The sequence below is a fragment of the Saccopteryx bilineata genome, chromosome 4 (assembly GCF_036850765.1).
Source record: "Saccopteryx bilineata isolate mSacBil1 chromosome 4, mSacBil1_pri_phased_curated, whole genome shotgun sequence".
Classification (NCBI taxonomy): Eukaryota; Metazoa; Chordata; class Mammalia; order Chiroptera; family Emballonuridae; genus Saccopteryx; species Saccopteryx bilineata.
Window position 1 is genome coordinate 33,678 of NC_089493.1, and position 16,912 is coordinate 50,589.

A 16,912-nucleotide genomic window follows, 5' to 3' on the forward strand; every position below is an offset into this window, starting at 1 on the left:
CAGTGCCGGGTCTTATGACTGTGGTGAGGAGGCCCGCCTAAGAGGGGTCACATGACTTTGGATTCTGCCACTATGAAAAGGATTCCCACACGAGAGAGATAGTGTGGGGACAGGTTCCCTCAGGTTACAGTTGGGGACCCTTTCACATAACCTCTGGGCCCATTCATTGTGAAATATGGATCCTCCTGAGAGTATGGGGCACTTTGACATCATTTCTAGGTCATGTGACTGTGGAGAACCCCAACCTGAGAGGTTCAGGGTCCTGTGATGTTCACTTCGAGTCCTGTGAGGGTGGGGAGGGTCCCACATGAGAAGGTGGGGTGTCCTGTCACCACAGCTCTTACTCCTGTGAGAGTAGGGAACGTAGCGGTCCTCCAACATCAGCACTGGACCGGTATGTGGTTGTCTCATCTTTGGTTCTTAGGGCTGAAATGGTTTGGTTTAGTGATAAAACACCTAATCAAAATAATATGATACATAAATATAGTTTAAGATAATGTAGTATCTCTGCTTTATAGGAAGAAAAAATTTCATGTCTTATCTGGTGCTGCACAGCACAGAAAACAAAATGAAATAGACTAGTTTGGGTTCTCACTCCTCCTCCTCTTCTCCCCCAGGGGAGCTCTCCTAAGCTCTATGGGACCCCAGGAGCTGTGCACCCAGGGGACCAGTGGGCAGTGAAAGCTCAGCCAGGGCTGATCCCCTGAACCTGTCTCCAAGGTGCCCTATTGTCTGACTTACCAGTGACCAAAGCTGCCCACATGGGCTCTCCTGTTGCTTCTTCTGTTGTAAGACTTTCCTTCTACCACTGTCCCAGCTTTTATAAACATCCTATAAACATGAACAAATAAATAAAGGCCCTGGACAGGACAGCTCTTGTCAGCTGGAGCATTGCCCCAGGTTACAGGTTCATTCCTGGTCAGGGCACATACAGGAGGCAACCAATGAAAAGCACAATTAAATGAAAAAACAAATGAATGCTTCTCCCCACCCCCAACTCCTCTCGCTGTACCTGTAAAATCAATCAATAAATTAAAAATGAAAACCCTGCTTCTACTCACCCGCATGCCTCAGGCCCACCCTCCACTTAACTAATATCCCCTGAACCATGTTACTGACTTCATCTCGGGACTGTGACATGTGGACAGAGATAGAGCCCATATGAACAAAGAGAGAACACACTCAACACATGAGAAACAGCTGCCACAGTAGCTATTGTATTACAGGCTGGATTTCCTGCCTCTTCCTCTCTTCTCTCACCTCATGCACTGACTAGAAGCAAGAGGAGGAACTGGTGGAAAATTACTTCTTGCTCGGGACAGGCTACACAGGAAAACCAGGACTCCTCGGAGCCCTGCACCTACCTTCTCCATGCTCCCTATCTCACCTGGCCACTAGGGGAGCCACTAAGGAGTCCATGGGGAGGTTTCACATTCAAACAGAGGAAATGGTCATTCTAAAGTTGACTTACTCAACATGTACTGACTATATATAGCCCCCAGAGTGTTAACAAGTATTTTCCCCATAACAATACACTGGAACATGAAGAAGAACCCAGAAAGCACTATGGCCCCACACATTCATCGATGGACACCATTCCACAGTAGTCTTCAATACTCTGTGGATTAACTCCCTACATTTGAGAGGCAGGATTATTCTTCCTCCCCAGGATGATCATTCAGGTTCCAGAAATTATCTGAACTCCAAAGATCAGTGATTCTCACCCTGGGTGAGGGTACCCCCAAGAACATCCCCAATGTATACAGACTCTTTAGATCATTGTGACCCCAGGCTGAGGCCCTAGCTCTTAATGGCTGACGGTAAATGCAGAGAATGGATGCTGATAAACATCTGCAACACACAGGACAATTCTGAAAAGGTAAAATAAAACACAGAAGCGTGCACAAGTAGATACAAACAGGCATTCCATTATGAAGGTACAATCACTGAAACACTGGGGTAATGACATGTGACAAGAGAAAATGATGAAACAGAAAAAAATCCCCAGTAGTATATGCACCTCCATACAAAATTCTTGTCTCAGATATCTTTTTAGTTGTATGAAAACAATATGCATTATCGGCCCTGGCCGGTTGGCTCAATGGTAGAGCGCTGGCACAACGTGTGGAAGTCCCTGGCTCGATTCCCAACCAGGGCACACAGAAGCACCCATCTGCTTCTCCACCCTCTCCCCTCTCCTTCCTCTCTGTCTCTTCCTTTCTCGCAGCCAAGGCTCCATTGGAGCAAAGTTTGCCTGGGTGCGGAGGACGGCACCATGGCTTCCACCTCAGGCACTAATATGGCTCCAGTTGCAGTAGAGCAATGCCCCAGATGGGCCGGCCATCCAGCTTGAGCATGGGCTCAGCAGCTTAAATGGGAGGGTCGCTGGCTTGAGCATAGGATCATAGACATGCCCCCCACTGGCTTGAAGACCAAGGTCACTGCCTTGAGCGAGTGGTCACTCACTCTGCTATAGCCACCTCCCTATCAAGGCACATATGAGAAAGCAATTGATAAACTAAGGAGCCCCAAAGAAGGACTGATGCTTCTCATCTCTCTCCTTCCTGTCTGTCTGTCCCTATTTGACCCTCTTTCTATCAAAATAAAGAAATATGATTACGGAAACCTAAGAAAGTTTAGCACTTAATTTATTTACAAGACCTTCAAGCAATCATTATTCCACAATACTGAAAGCTGGGATTTACTGTGAAGACCCTAATGGTAGATTGATAAAATACTGGTTGATCTTAAAGGAATACTAGGCAATCGATAATGCAAAGTACCATATTCGTTGCTCCATAAGACGTACTATTTTACCCCAAAACTGGAGGGGAAAATGCCCGTGCAATTTATAGAGCAAATGTTCATTTTTTTTTAGCTGCTGCAGGTTTCCGACAACTTTATTTGAACATTAAAGTCTCTTCTCACTTGTTAATAACAGTGCTAATGGTTGTTAATACTGCTGTTGAGTTTACATTGTTGAAATACTATTGTGGTATATTTTATTAAATATTTTAACACCATTTAGTTCAGAATATTTTTTTTCTTATTTTCTTCCTTAAAATTATAGGTGCATCTTATGGTCAGGTGCATCTAAGAAGTGAAAAATTCGGTAATATTCCATAAATGCTTAGTGTCTCAGATGGCTATCCTAGGGTTTTGTCAACAACCCCCTCCAGCCCAGTAATCTATGCAACAATTCACATGGCAGGTCCTACAACTCCCCACTTCACAGGTGAGAAAAGCAAGGCAGGGAGGTCACGGGTGCTTGGCTAAAGAGAGACACCTTTGGGTAGTGGTCTGCAGGTCATGTGCCAGGCCAAGTCTCCCACTGAGGGTGGGAGAGCTGAACAGGGAGAAGATTCTCAGCCATTGGGGGGCGACCGTACCTGGGAGTCAGTGGTTTCCGCACTATCTTATCTCCAGAAAAGTCCGAGGCCATTGCCAGAGGCTTCCAGGGCACCAGGGACAGTGCAGTCTCATCTTCCTCACCTCCTGCTGAAAACCAATCAGACGGGAGAGGAGGCGGGACGAAGCTCAAATCCCAGCCTCCTGCCCAGCAGGTAAACGGCCGCTCACCTGGCTGGCGTCACCCCAATATTTTCTGTCACCTGATCCATCTTTGGTGTGAACTACGACCCCCTCCATTCTCGTGCTGGGCTCATTTCCCAAATCTACTGACTTTTGGCCATGGCCACACAGCGGCCTCTAAACACAAAACGCGGGTCGCAGCCTCACCTGACCCTCAGCGTCCACGTTCTCGAACCACGTTCAAGTCCCGAACGTGCAGATCCCCAGCGCGGCGCGGCGCCCCTGGAACCAGAGTGCCCTACCCAGGCCAGGCCCTGGACACCAGGTGCAGCGACGGGGCCGGGCCCTCGGGCCTCTCACCTGACCACGGAGGCCGCTGCGCACCCCGGAATCCGACGCGGCGGTGGTCTGAGGGCTGCAGGGGCTCCTCAGCCGCGTCCCCAGCCGGCTCCACGCGCTGCAGACCGGCCCCCTGGCGCTGCCAGTAGTTGGCGAACCAGCTGTAGACCTGGTCTGGGGTCAGGCTCTCCGCTTTCGGGGTCTCCTGCCGGAAACGAACGTCAAGCCCCGATTCCATCCGCGCCTAGGGGGCACCGAGCTGGCAGGGCAGCAGGACTCGGGCGGCCGTGCGGAGCCGAAGCCTCCATGTCTGGCACCAGCCGCTGCTCCATGGAGACCACATGAACTCTGACCCGTGCCCTTCCTAACTCAGGAGCAAGCACAAAACCACGCAGTGGAGGAGGGCGCGTAGCTTTGATGACTCGATGGGGTAGATCACATGGACCAAATACAGCAGTGCTTTGTTGGCTAGACATGGAAGAGAATGGGCACAGGATACAGGACCAGATCTCTGAACAGGAGGAAACTCCCTCCCGCCCCATCGCGCCTTCCCCTGCAAAGTTCCCTCCCCTGCCTCCTGCTTCCGGCCTCAGCTGGTACTGGGCTCCACCGGCATGTGCCTCCCCAAATCTGGAAGCTCCAGGAAGGCAGACTCAGCGCGCCTCACCCTGGTACCCCGTGCCTGGCCATCGCGGGTGCTCAGTGACCATCTGTTGAAGCCACACGCGACCCCACGTAAAAAAAAAAAAAAGCCCTGTTAAGTGTGCAGGCTGGACCTTCTGTGGCTGCCAAACATTGAGCTCCAGTACCCAGGATGGTTCAAGGATAGCCGGAGACCACGAGCGCCCTAGCAGAGAAGCCACTGGGAAGACGTGTGTGTGTGTGTGTGTGTGTGTGTGTGTGTGTGTGTGTGTGTGTGTGTGTGTGGCGGGGGGGGGGACCTCTAAGGGCAGGGTGTCACTTAAGGGTGGAGATCAGCTAAGGGGAGGGTTGTCTGATCTAACTTTCTTACCAGCTCAGCTTTGCTGGGGCTGCTGCTTACACCCAAGGCGAAGTCTTGCAACTTCTGGCGAACCTCTCTGGGGAAGTTCCGGCTCTTCAGGCCTTCAGGACACAGGTGGTAGGTTCCTGGATGAGGGCAGTGAGGAAGTGGTTACAGTTATCCCTTCTGCTGGATACACCTCATGTGTTGCAAAATACTAGGCACCCCAGCACTTCCTCTCATCTCACTGGCCGCTTCTTCTCCTCCCTCTCTGTGCTGCAAAGTCACAGGGGCTCATCTCCTGAAAGAAGGACGTGCTTGCCTGGTCCCACACTGCGCTCCACACATGCAGAGGTCTCAATAGATCTTCCAAGTACCACTCAATGAAATGCCAAAGCTGACAAATGCCCATAACTGTTGAGGCTGGATGATGAGACTGAGGTTGGTTATGCTCTACTGTTGTGTGTATTTAATTTTTGCAATAGAAAACAGTGATATATCTTATATATATCCTGTATATCAGTGGTCCCCAACCCCCGGGCCTTGGACCGGTACTGGTCCGTGGGCCATTTGGTACCGGTCCGCAGAGAAATAATAAGTAACTTACATTATTTCCGTTTTATTTATATTTAAGTCTGAACGATGTTTTATTTTTTAAAAATGACCAGATTCCCTCTGTTACATCCATCTAAGACTCACTCTTGACGCTTGTCTTAGTCATGTGATACATTTATCCATCCCACCCTAAAGGCTGGTCCGTGAAAATATTTTCTGACATTAAACCAGCCCATGGCCCAAAAAAGGTTGGGGACCACTGCTGTATATATGCTGTCTCCACAAGATTTGATATCCAAATACCAACTGAACAGATCCCCACAGATGTCAAAAAAATCGCACTCAGGCCCTGGCCGGTTGGCTCAGTGGTAGAGCGTCGGCCTGGCGTGCAGGAGTCCAGGGTTCAATTCCTGGCCAGGGCACACAGGAGAAGTGCCCATCTGCTTCTCCACCCCTCCCCCTCTCCTTCCTCTCTGTCTCTCTCATCCCCTCCAGCAGCTAAGGCTCCATTGGAGCAAAGTTGGCCCAGGCGCTGGGGATTGCTCCATGGCCTCTGCCTCAGGCACTAGAATGGCTCTGGTTGCAACAGAGCAACACCCCAGATAGGCCGAGCATCGCCCCCTGGTGGGCATCCCAGGTGGATCCCGGTCGGACGCATGCGGGAGTCTGACTGCCTCCCCGTTTCCAACTTCAGAAAAATACAAAAAAAAATCCCACTCAGCCCAAATGGAGCTTGATCCCAGCTCTCCAAATCTACCCTCCCACACACACATCCTGTGCAACTCAGTGAAAAACCACCAGATTCCAGCCACTCAGTCCAGGAGCGCTGGAGTCTGGCCTCAGTCTTTCTTTTCCTTCTTCAACACTTTCAAGCCATTAGCAAATCCTCCAAAATCTACCTTCACAAAACCCTTTCTTCAGTCACTTTCAGAGACTTCAAGAACCTACGGCCTCTGCTCCTGCAGTGACCATCTTCTATGGGTCTAACATCACATCATAATGCCCCTGGGGACTGCCATCTGCTTGCTCAGGTCTCTGCTCCCTCCAAAGATTGCAGGGGCCCCCGCAACACAGCAAAAAACAATATATCACATTCCCATTTTGTGTGTGTGTGTGTGTGTGTGTGTGTGTGTGTGTGTGTGTGTGTGACAGAGTGACAGATATGGACAGACAAGAAGGGAGAGATAAGAAGCATCAATTCTTCCTTGTGGCACCTTAGCTGTCCATTGACTGCTTTCTCATATGTGCCTTGACCAGGGAGCTACAGCAGAGCCAGTGACCTCTTGCTCTAGCCAGCAACCTTGGGCTCAAGCCAGAGACCTTGGGCTTCAAGCCAGCAACCTTTGGGCTCAAGCCAGTAACCATGGGTTCTGTGTCTATGATCCCACGCTCAAGCCAGTGACCCTGCACTCAAGCTGGCTACCTCGGGGTTTTGAACCTGGGTCCTCCATGTCCCAGTCTGATGCTCTATCAACTGCGCCACTGCCTGATCAGGCCATGATGATTTTAAAACCCCTACTCCTACTTAGTATCTATTGTGTGCCAGCCAACCTTCTAAGCACTACACACAGCTCATTACTGCTTGTAGCATTCTCTTCTTGCACTCTCTTTAGAGGTCCTGCTGTCCTGAGGGCCAGTGCTAAAACATGAACCACCTGTAGAACCTGACCTGAGGAATGTGTGCTAGGTGACATCCAGAAGAGGGTAGTGAGGTCAGTGGCGTAGCAAACATAACTGGTGCTGAGGGCACAACACTTTATTGGCACCCCCTTCCCCCCTCCAGAAACACATATAATAATATAATATATAGAATTTACTCATAATAAGAATATAATACAAATAATAATAGAACGTAATACCTACCTTAAAATACCTATAATATGGCCCTGCCCGGTTGGCTCAGTGGTAGAGTGTCGGCCTGGCGTGCGGAAGTCCCGGGTTCGATTCCCGGCCAGGGCACACAGGGGAGGCACCCGTCAGCTTCTCCACCCCTCCCCCTCTCCTTCCTCTCTGTCTCTCTCTTCCCCTCCCACAGCCAAGGCTCCATTGGAGCAAAGATGGCCCGGGCGCTGGGGATGGCTCACTGGCCTCTGCCTCAGGTGCTAGAGTGGCTCTGGTCGCAGCAGAGCAACGCCCCGGATGGGCAGAGCATCGCCCCCTGGTGGGCGTGCTGGGAGGATCCCGGTCGGGCGCATGCGGGAGTCTGACTGTCTCTCCCCGTTTCCAGCTTAAGAAAAATACAAAAAAAAATACCTATAATATATTACGAATAGTCACTATCTATGCTTCTACTACGCTTTTCTTGTTTGTCTTGGAGACCACTTGTCGCCCCTCTGCAAGTGGCACCCAGGGCATGATAGATCCCCTTGCCCTTCCCTCGCTGTGCTACGCTACTGACTGAGGTCACATCCCTGCCTGTAGAGCCCTCACTGAGGGCAGTGGCTCTTACTGCAGCTCGAACTTTCTGCCTGGGTCCTGGGAACCACTCCCTCTCCTTGCCTACTGGCAAAGGTGGGAATGCAATCACATAGCAGCTAAGCAGGTGGAGGGTAGACCTGTGTCAGGCACGTTGTCCGATAATAAGCCTATAACCTTTGACCAAGTACTTCATCTGGCTTTTCTTGCCCTTATCACCCTGCCTGTTCCACCTAAGCCTTTCTGTGGTTTTGGTTGGCACAGCCCTCGGGAGCCCCAGGGAGTAAGAACAAATCCCAGTGACCATACCTCTTCCTGCAGCAGAACTTCTGCACCGAGATCAGTTTGGCCACACCGAGCCTCTTCATGACCAGAGGGTAGTGAATGTTGTTCCAGAGCTGCACCAGCTCCTGGCTGCCTCCTGGCACCCGGCATCCCTGCCAAGAAGAACCTGCTGAGACCTCGCCACCCTCTCCCACCCTGGAGCACAGCCATCTAACCCAACCTGATCCCTGGAAGAGCTAGCTGCTCACTGATGTGCCAGGCAGCAAGGACATGACCAGATGGCCAGTGCTTTGATCCCCATCAGCCTAGTACTCTGTCCCCGGTGGTCCAGCTGGCCAATGACGCACATCAGCACTTCAGCCCTCCCACAAAGCACACAGATGAGCAGAGCTCTCAGTGACTCCTTACAGGCAAGGAGCATGAGGCAACAGGATGGCTGATGTCTGGCCAACGGCTACAAGAGGCTGAGCTGTGCTAGGAGTGTCAGCTCTGAGGCTCGGAAGCTTGACTCATGTCTTAGATGAAAGACTTTTCTCCCACCAGCAGGACTGGCTCCTGTCCTCAGCAAGAGCTTTCTGAGCCAAGTGGGATGAAGGGGGCCTGGTCTGTGTCTAGTGTGAGTTTTTCACATAACCAGACTTTGAACATAGCCAAGGACGCCTGACACGGGCCTCCCCTAGACACCATGGTCAGTGTGTGTGTTTCTTGCCTTTAACTCCAGTGTTGTCCTGGCAAGAGAGGTAGTGAGAATCAGAAAAATCCCATTTTGCTGGGCTGTTATTTGTAGTCTCCTGCCAGGATCAGCCATCAGCCTCAGGCACAAGAGTCAGAGAACACACAGGAACCTCCTGCCTGCAGGATGTGGCCCTGGGCAGTAAGTACCCTTTGTTGGTGTGCTAGCCCCATCATTACCTCCCAGATCTCAGCTTCATGTTACTTCCTCAGAGACATTGCTGGTATTTATAATCCCTCCCCTGGGAGTTTTTCTCACTGGTGTCATTCACACATTTCATCACTGCTGTCTTCGTGGTAGTTATTACAACTCTAACTGTGTGCTCCCTTGTTTCTTTACTTCATCCATTTATTTGGACAGATTAAAAAACCATGCCCCTCCCATGTCCCAGGCTTTATGCTGAGTGTCATCGACCCAGTAGTGAGAACAGAGGCAGCCCCTCCCTCACGGGGCCCACAGTCCAGCGAGGGGAGGCAGAGGAACCACAAACTTACAAATAAGAGGATTCTAACTATGACCTGAAGGAGTCACAGGGTGGAAGGTGGGGTTGCACTGGTAGATAAACCTGGGCGGGGTGCCGTTTAAAGCAGAGCCAGAAAGGTAAGAATGCACCAGCCCCTGGCAGAGGGAATGACAAGTGAATAGCTCCGGAACAAATAAGGATCGTAAGAGTTCTAGAAGCAGCTAGGAATCCAGCGTGGCCGTGAGGAAGAAGCTGAAGGGAGCGTGGGGGGTCAAGCAGGAGAACGGGCAGGCTCAGCTCAGTCCTGGGGCACACGTGGACTCACCTGCACTTTTACAACCTCCTCCAGCTGCTGTGTGAAGGCAGATCGAGGGGCCGGAGAATACCCCACAGCTTGGAGGGGAGGGAGTGGAAACACGAAGAACTGAGTACCTTTAAAGAAAACTCAGCATGAATTGTGCATGAACTATACTATGAGGTGAAACTGGACAAAACAGGCCCTCAAGTCCCTTACTGAAACCCTTTGAGCTGTTTGTATTTTAGAATTCAGGATTTCTGAGATTTTCGTCTAGGGCAGGCAGTAACCTACAAACATGTTAATATTTAGGCAGAAAAATGAACCACTGTCACATTAAGTGGATAAATGAAAACCATAAATTCTTTCACATTTACATGGGTCAGGTTTTGATCCCAAACAAGTGGAGGTTCCCAGGACCACCAGAAGAATGAGGGATATTTTTGTGGGGGTTTGTGTGTGTGTGTGTGTGTGTGTTTTTAAATGAGAGGAGGGGAGATAGACAGTCTCCCACATGCACCTTGACCGGGATCCACCCAGCAACCTCCATCTGGGGCCGATGCTTGAATCAACCAAGCTATCCTCAAAGCCTGAGACTGACACTCAGATCAAACGAGCCACTGGCTGCAAGAGGGAAAGAGAGAGAGAACAAGGAAAGGGAGGAGAAGAGAAGCAGATGGTCGCTTCTCAAATGAGCCCTGACTGGGGATAACCCAGGATGTCCGCATGCCAGGCCAACACTCTATCCACTGAGTTGAACAGCGGGGCCTATTTTTGGTTTCAATTGCAGCTTGACCTGTGGTGGCACAGTGGATAAATTGGTGATCAGGAACACTGAGGTTGCCGGTTTGAAACTCTGGCTTCCCTGGTCAAGGCACAAATGGGAGTTGTTGCTTCCTGCTCCTCCCCCTTCTCTCTCTCTCTCTCTTCCCTACAATGAATAAATAAATAAATAATTGAATAAAATAAAAAACTTTTTTAAAAATGTCTCAACTGCTGACCTTGGGCTGAGGGACTGAGGTCATGGGTCTGTTTGACTCACTGATTGGTATGCTGGCCCTCCAAGCCAGGACCACCACCCAATAAGAATCTGATACATGGATCATTTTAAAGTCAGATTTCTGAGCTAGTTAGAAGCTAGTAAAGTGAGAGTGGACCATCCTGGATGGTTTATAGCACCCCTCCCCAGGCTCTGGCTGACTTCTGCACATCCTGTCTTGTTTAGGCTGGTAGTGGCTGTGGCCTCTCTCTCTGCGCTCCCCACCCCCTGACCAGTCCTACCTCCCACAGCCAGCAGAAAGCCTGGTGCTGTCCCTGCTGGGCCAGCACATGGGCACACACCAGGGCCACATCCTTGTTGTCCAGGAGGAACAGGCGGAGCTGGCTGTCCAGCACAGCCATGACCAAGGGCTGCACCTGGGCGGGATCATCCTGGAGGTCTGGGCACAGCCTGCCTGTGAGGGTCACCAGCTATTCCAAGGGGAGGCTGATGCCCCCACTCCCTCAGCAGCTTCAGGAAGCTCTGCATCCTGTGTTAAGTTACACCTTCTACAAACAAGATGACAGTCGTGACCATGGCCAGCGCTGACCACAGGCTGATGATCCATCAATTCTCAGACCAACTCTGAGGCCCCTCTTGCCACAGGCACTTGTAAGATGGCAACAATGAGAACTCACTTGAAAAGGCAGGAGGACCAGACGCCCACTGGATTTCCTTTTACTCCCTCCAAAACACCTTCGTCCTGGGTTGTGCACTCCAACTGAGCTAGGTGCTGTCACTCCTCTGAACATTTCATCTGTTCCCACCCCGCACTGTGCCCCTCACACAGGCACCATCCTGGTACCCTACCCATCCGATTACCACCTGTTTCATAAATGTGGTAATTGTTTCATTTCACTCTCCCTCTGGGCTGCGTGCCATGTGTGGTGAGGTCATCAGAGTTCCCAAGCATTTTCCAGATGGATGCTGAGGCTTCTCCCAGCCCTTAGAACAGGGGTTGGGAACAGGGATGTGGCTCTTTTGATGGCTGCATCTGGCTCACAGACACATCTTTAATAAAAAAATAATAACTTTAAAAATATAAAACATTCTCATGTATTGTAATTCATTCATTTCCTACCGCTCATGTTCATGGTTGCGGGTAGCTGGAGCCAATCACAGCTGTCCTCTGGGACAACACCAAATTTTTATTGGATAATGCGTCACGTACACGGGTCGTTGTATGGCTCTCATGGAATGACATTTTAAAATATGTGGCGTTGCCCTGGCCGGTTGGTTCAGTGGTAGAGCATCGGCCTGGCATGCAGAGGTCCCAGGTTCGATTCCCGGCCAGGGCACACAGGAGAGGCGCCCATCTGCCTCTCCACCCCTACCCCTTTCCTTCCTCTCTGTCTCTCTCTTCCCCTCCCGCAGCGAGGCTCCATTGGAGCAAAGATGGCCCGGGCGCTGGGGATGGCTCCTTGGCCTCTGCCCTAGGCACTAGAGTGGCTCTGGTTGGGGCAGAGTGACACCCCCTGGTGGGCAGAGCGTTGCCCCCTGGTGGGCAGAGCGTTGCCCCCTGATGGGCGTGCGGTGGGGCGCATGCGGGAGTCTGACTGTCTCTCCCCATTTCCAGCTTCAGAAAAATACAAATATATATTTATATATATATATATATATATATATATATATATATATATATATATATATATGGCGTTCATGGCTCTCTCAGCCAAAAAGTTTCCCAACCCCTGTCTTAGAAGGTGCCCTGGGCCAGGGAAGGGCACATGCCATTTACATTGCTGCAAAGAGGAGCCATGGGGCCTACAGAACAGGACTAGTACCATCTGATTTTAACAATTTTGATTTTGAAAAACCCCCCTCAAAATTACTGTTTAAAAAGCACAAAGATTTAAATGTTGCCTTAAATCTCTCTCTCACACACAGAGCCCTACACAACAGAATGCGACCTTGCAGGGCCTTACTCTGGCTCCCTCGCCTTCACAGCTGTTCAGAGTTGGCACTGAGGACAACAGGTGGAGAGACTTGAGGTAACTTGAAAAGGTCCCAGGGTGGAGACCCCAGCAGGCACTGACCCATTACACCCCAAAGCCCACTCTGCCATCACCCAAGTGGTAGCAGGTGGACTTGGAGGATTTATGAAATCTTCTCTTTTATACAAATCTATGTATACATACGCCTATTTTTAACAGCACAGAGACTGCTTATCTGGCTGGTCCCACAGACATCTCCTGGCGCATATGCATGGTCCTGAAAACTATCCCATGAAAGGAGGGGCTGTAACTTGTTCCCTCGCACCCACAGATGTTTACACAACTTGTTAGTGATTGCTTTTAAAAAATTGTGCTTTGTTTCTATGAACCAGACTCTTGGGGGTTAACGGGCGGCGCTGCAGGATGTCTAAGTTTTTATAAGATGATGCCACACTTTCCACTAAGGCCGTGAGACGCTCCATGCGCAGCGCTTGATCCCCTGTCCACGCCCCTCAGTCCTCCCGGCTCCCCGCCCACCCGGGGATGAGCTGTAACCTACACCACCACCGCCACCACTTCACTCCCCCTGACTCGGGCCCAGCGATTCTCCCTGTCGAGGGAACCAAGGCTCCAGGGCTTCGACATGAACGGGAAGAGGAGTGCTCGGCTTGGGACTCCGGTTTCTTCCAGCGCGGACTCCATGGGCTCCAGGAGAGGCAGGAAGGAGGCTAAGTGCTGGCACATGCGGACAGTACCCTAGACACTGAGGAGACCTGGCCATGGGTGGGCATGGAGGGGACAGGAGGAGGGCAGGTGGCTCTACCCTGTGGGCTGACCCCTACACACCCCTGGCCACGGCCCAACACCACATATGTTTTGTGGTGCACTGCTCCACGAGAAGGCCGAGAGCCCTGGCTGCCTCTATCAGCTCTGAGCTACGGGGTTCCACCTCCCCTCTGCCCCCGCCCCACTTCCACTGGGCCGGTGCACACCTGCTCATCCTCACCTCCCTAGAGGAGATGTCACTGCAGCTGTGTGGTTGCTACAAAGTGTCCAATAGTGGCCAATCCCAGAGAGCCCCAGTCGGCCACCCTCTCGGGGTCCATGCACTCCCGGAGCACTGAGAGGTTCTGGGGTTCAGGGGCACCGTCGAGCCTGGCTCTGCGGGTCTTCAGTCCATGAATGGAGACAGTGGGTCCTGGGGGCAGCCGGAAGTGGAGGAGAGGACACCACCACCCCGACTTCTCTCAGGTGTGGGAGGGGGGCAGGAGCAAGCGGTGACCCCTGCGTGACACCAGGCCACCCACCCCGGTGGGCCTGGAAGCCAGGCCCTGCCCGGGTCAGAGCTTTGGGTGGATACCCTGCTCACTTGCCTTCTGTGACCTGCACTGCCACCTGGATGACCATGCCTTTCAAACCCAGAGCCCAAGCACACAGAAGCCCTAACCCCTCACCCCTAACCCTAAATTCCTAACCCTAAACCTTTAACCCTAACCCCAGCCCCAACACCAACTTCTGAGTTTCAAACATGAGTCCCACCCCTGAGCGTGAACCCTAGATTTAAGCCTCAATGATGCACACTAAACCAGAACCTTAAGTCTCAACTCTGAGTCTCTGCCCTGAGCCTCAACCTAAATCCTAACCCTTGATCCATGACACCAAACTCTGCATCTTATCACCACTCACAGCCCAAAGCCCTAAACTCTGAAATCATGCTCTTCCTGTTGAGTTGGTACTTGTTTTACACCTGACACTCTGAACATAACCCTGTTTCCAGAACCACTAATACTAGGCCTTCAACCTAACCTCTCAACGCTAAGTACATCCTGTTATTACCCATGTATGAGCCAATAGTAGTCACCCTAATGAAACCCATAAACCAAGCCGATGTCTTGGCACTGGCCCCACTAGGGACTCTGACTGTCCCAGCCCTAAGGTAAACCCAAAGTTCCTGAAAGTAAGTAACCTACTACATGGAAGAGAGACTGCAGCCCCAAACATTGATAAACATAGAAACGCCAACTGCCATACAGACAGGAACAGACTGAGTCTAACATGACGCCAATGTGCAGCCCTTCCACCTGTCCCTTCAAACTCAGTACGTCCTCCTGAAGGTCTGCTGTCAGCCACCAGGCACAGAATCCGCCCACGGGTGGACCCCAAACATCCGATGCTAACGTAAGGCACTGGACCCAGGGCACTGATAACAACCAGAACCCAGACTCTGCCCGCACAGCTGCTACAGGACAGCAAGCAATGACCTGGAAGCCAGACCTCAGCTGCCGGGCACCACAAGGTGGTCAGAGCCCGGTCACAGCCCCTGAGCCCACACGCCTGATGGTGCACACCTGGCCACGGACACAAAAACTGAAGGACAGGCCGAATCTGGACCCTGAGATGGGACCCCTGGTGGCAAACGGCAGGCAACAGATTCAGAGGATGGATGAGGGATGGGAGCCCACCCCAAGCTGACACATTCGGTGCCGGTCATCAGGCAGCGCACCCGGAGGCCAGACCGCTGATGCTGATCACCGGACAACAACCCTGAGCCTGTGCGCCTGAGGATGCACACCAGGCACCTGAGACAGAGATCAGATGGCAGACTGAGGCCAGACCCTTGATGACCCACGCTGGAACCCAAACCTGGAGCACAGTCCACAGACCCTGTCAGGCATTATTTAATGTTTTATTGATACTTTAAAGCTCTTTCTTGTAACATAATCTAGTTTTGTGTACCTCTTTTATTGTTCTTATTTAAGTACTAAATGCATGAAATAATAAACTACCTTTGGTATGTCTTTCTTTTATGTATACTTAAAATGATCATTAGGGCAGAAAACTAGTTGTTAAATTATTTGAATCCCACTACTGGGTCCACTTAACATTGGTCCCGGGTCATTCAGATTTCCTGGGAGCAGACAGACTAGTAGAGCAGTGGAACCCCTGGACTTGGAGCTGTATGTGTGTGAGCCAGGCAATTCATGGCATTCCCTTCAGGAAGACACCATGAGTCCTAACAGAAGTCCGTGGTTTAAACAACCTGTCCTCCAGGACGCTCTCCACGTTCCTAACACAGTGCTCCTCACAGTGATGACTTTCTACATGAGAGATTTTCTGTGCAGGTTGTGGTATTTATCAGTCTGCCATTGGAATTCAAGGTCGCAGTTTCAACAGGGACAGTGAGGAGTTGGTCTGACATGAACAGAGTCTATTTATTTGTTGTATCTCATTAACTTGAGAGAGAAAATTGCATCATTTAAATTGCTGCTGATGGCCAGGAGATCAGGGGTCATGGTGCCTCTGTGGTCACGGTCTGGGACTTCCCAGCAACCAAGACACACAGAGCAACCCTGTCCCCTTAGTGTTTCAAAGTGTTAGAGGATTGAGAGTGTGCATGGAGGGGACAATGGCAGATGCCATGATGGACCACAGGGCCAGCTGTATCAGTGACAGTTAAACCTGACCTACTGACTCTCACATTGTGATGTCCATCTGCAATGGAATTGGATATTGTCTCAGGTCCCTGATAACAGAGTGAACAGAACAGGGACATTCATGTTTCCCAATTCCACTGCTAATGTCCACCCAGCATGTCTGCCCACCATGGACATTCCAGGTCCTTGAATTTGCAAAATATTGGCTTTCAAATCCATGTGGTGTGCCTGTATTGAGTGGAGGTACTATGAATTGTATACGTTGGTGTGAAATAAAAATTTTATTAATTGGGCATTACCCTATGAAACATTTCATTGAAAAGTCTTTAGATACAGCGGTGTTCTGGTTTTCTAGCCCACGGTCTGTTGTGGAGACCATGTCTGATCTGCACCACGACCCAGGGGCACTTTCTCGGTCCTTCTCTGAAGTGCACAGCGAGGAGGAGGGGGAACTAATGTACGGAGGACCCCTCTGAAGGCCAGGGTCAGGGATGGCCACTTCCACCTCATTTTCTGACCAAATGTCCCTGGACCACAGCCTCTACCAGGGGAATCTGCTCTCCGGGCTGGCACAGGTATCACCAGGCACACTGTGACCCTCAGTCTCAGCCGCAGCCCAAAGCCACACCAGTGTGACATGGGCAGGCTTGGTTGTGAGGAGCACACAATTGTCCTGAAACCACTCTGCATAGAGAAGATGAGATTACCTAAGACTGAGGTAACCCTCCATGATAAAGAGCAGTGTTGTGGGGGACTGTCATGAACTGGCCTTAAAGGATCCTGTGGCCACTTTCACTAATCCTGGGACAACTGCCCACAGGTCAAGACCAGCTACTGACCAGGTCTTCTCTGCAAGTCAGAGACTCAATCTCAGTTTAGGATCTTAAAAACTTACAAAAACAGCCTG

General features: G+C 51.0%; 1 protein-coding gene across 1 annotated transcript; it reads right to left on the bottom strand.

Annotated features, from left to right (window-relative positions):
- Positions 1-3,389: 3,389 nt before the first annotated feature.
- LOC136334098 (anomalous homeobox protein-like) lies at positions 3,390-13,978 on the bottom strand (the record flags this gene model as incomplete). The annotated part of the gene is made up of 7 exons (XM_066273879.1): positions 13,945-13,978; positions 13,663-13,769; positions 10,880-11,068; positions 8,131-8,259; positions 4,883-5,005; positions 3,892-4,075; positions 3,390-3,498 (listed from the first exon to the last, which is right to left on the bottom strand). Coding segments are annotated over exons 1-7 (875 nt in total), but the record flags the coding sequence as incomplete, so codon positions are not given.
- Between the last annotated feature and the right edge of the window lie 2,934 nt (positions 13,979-16,912).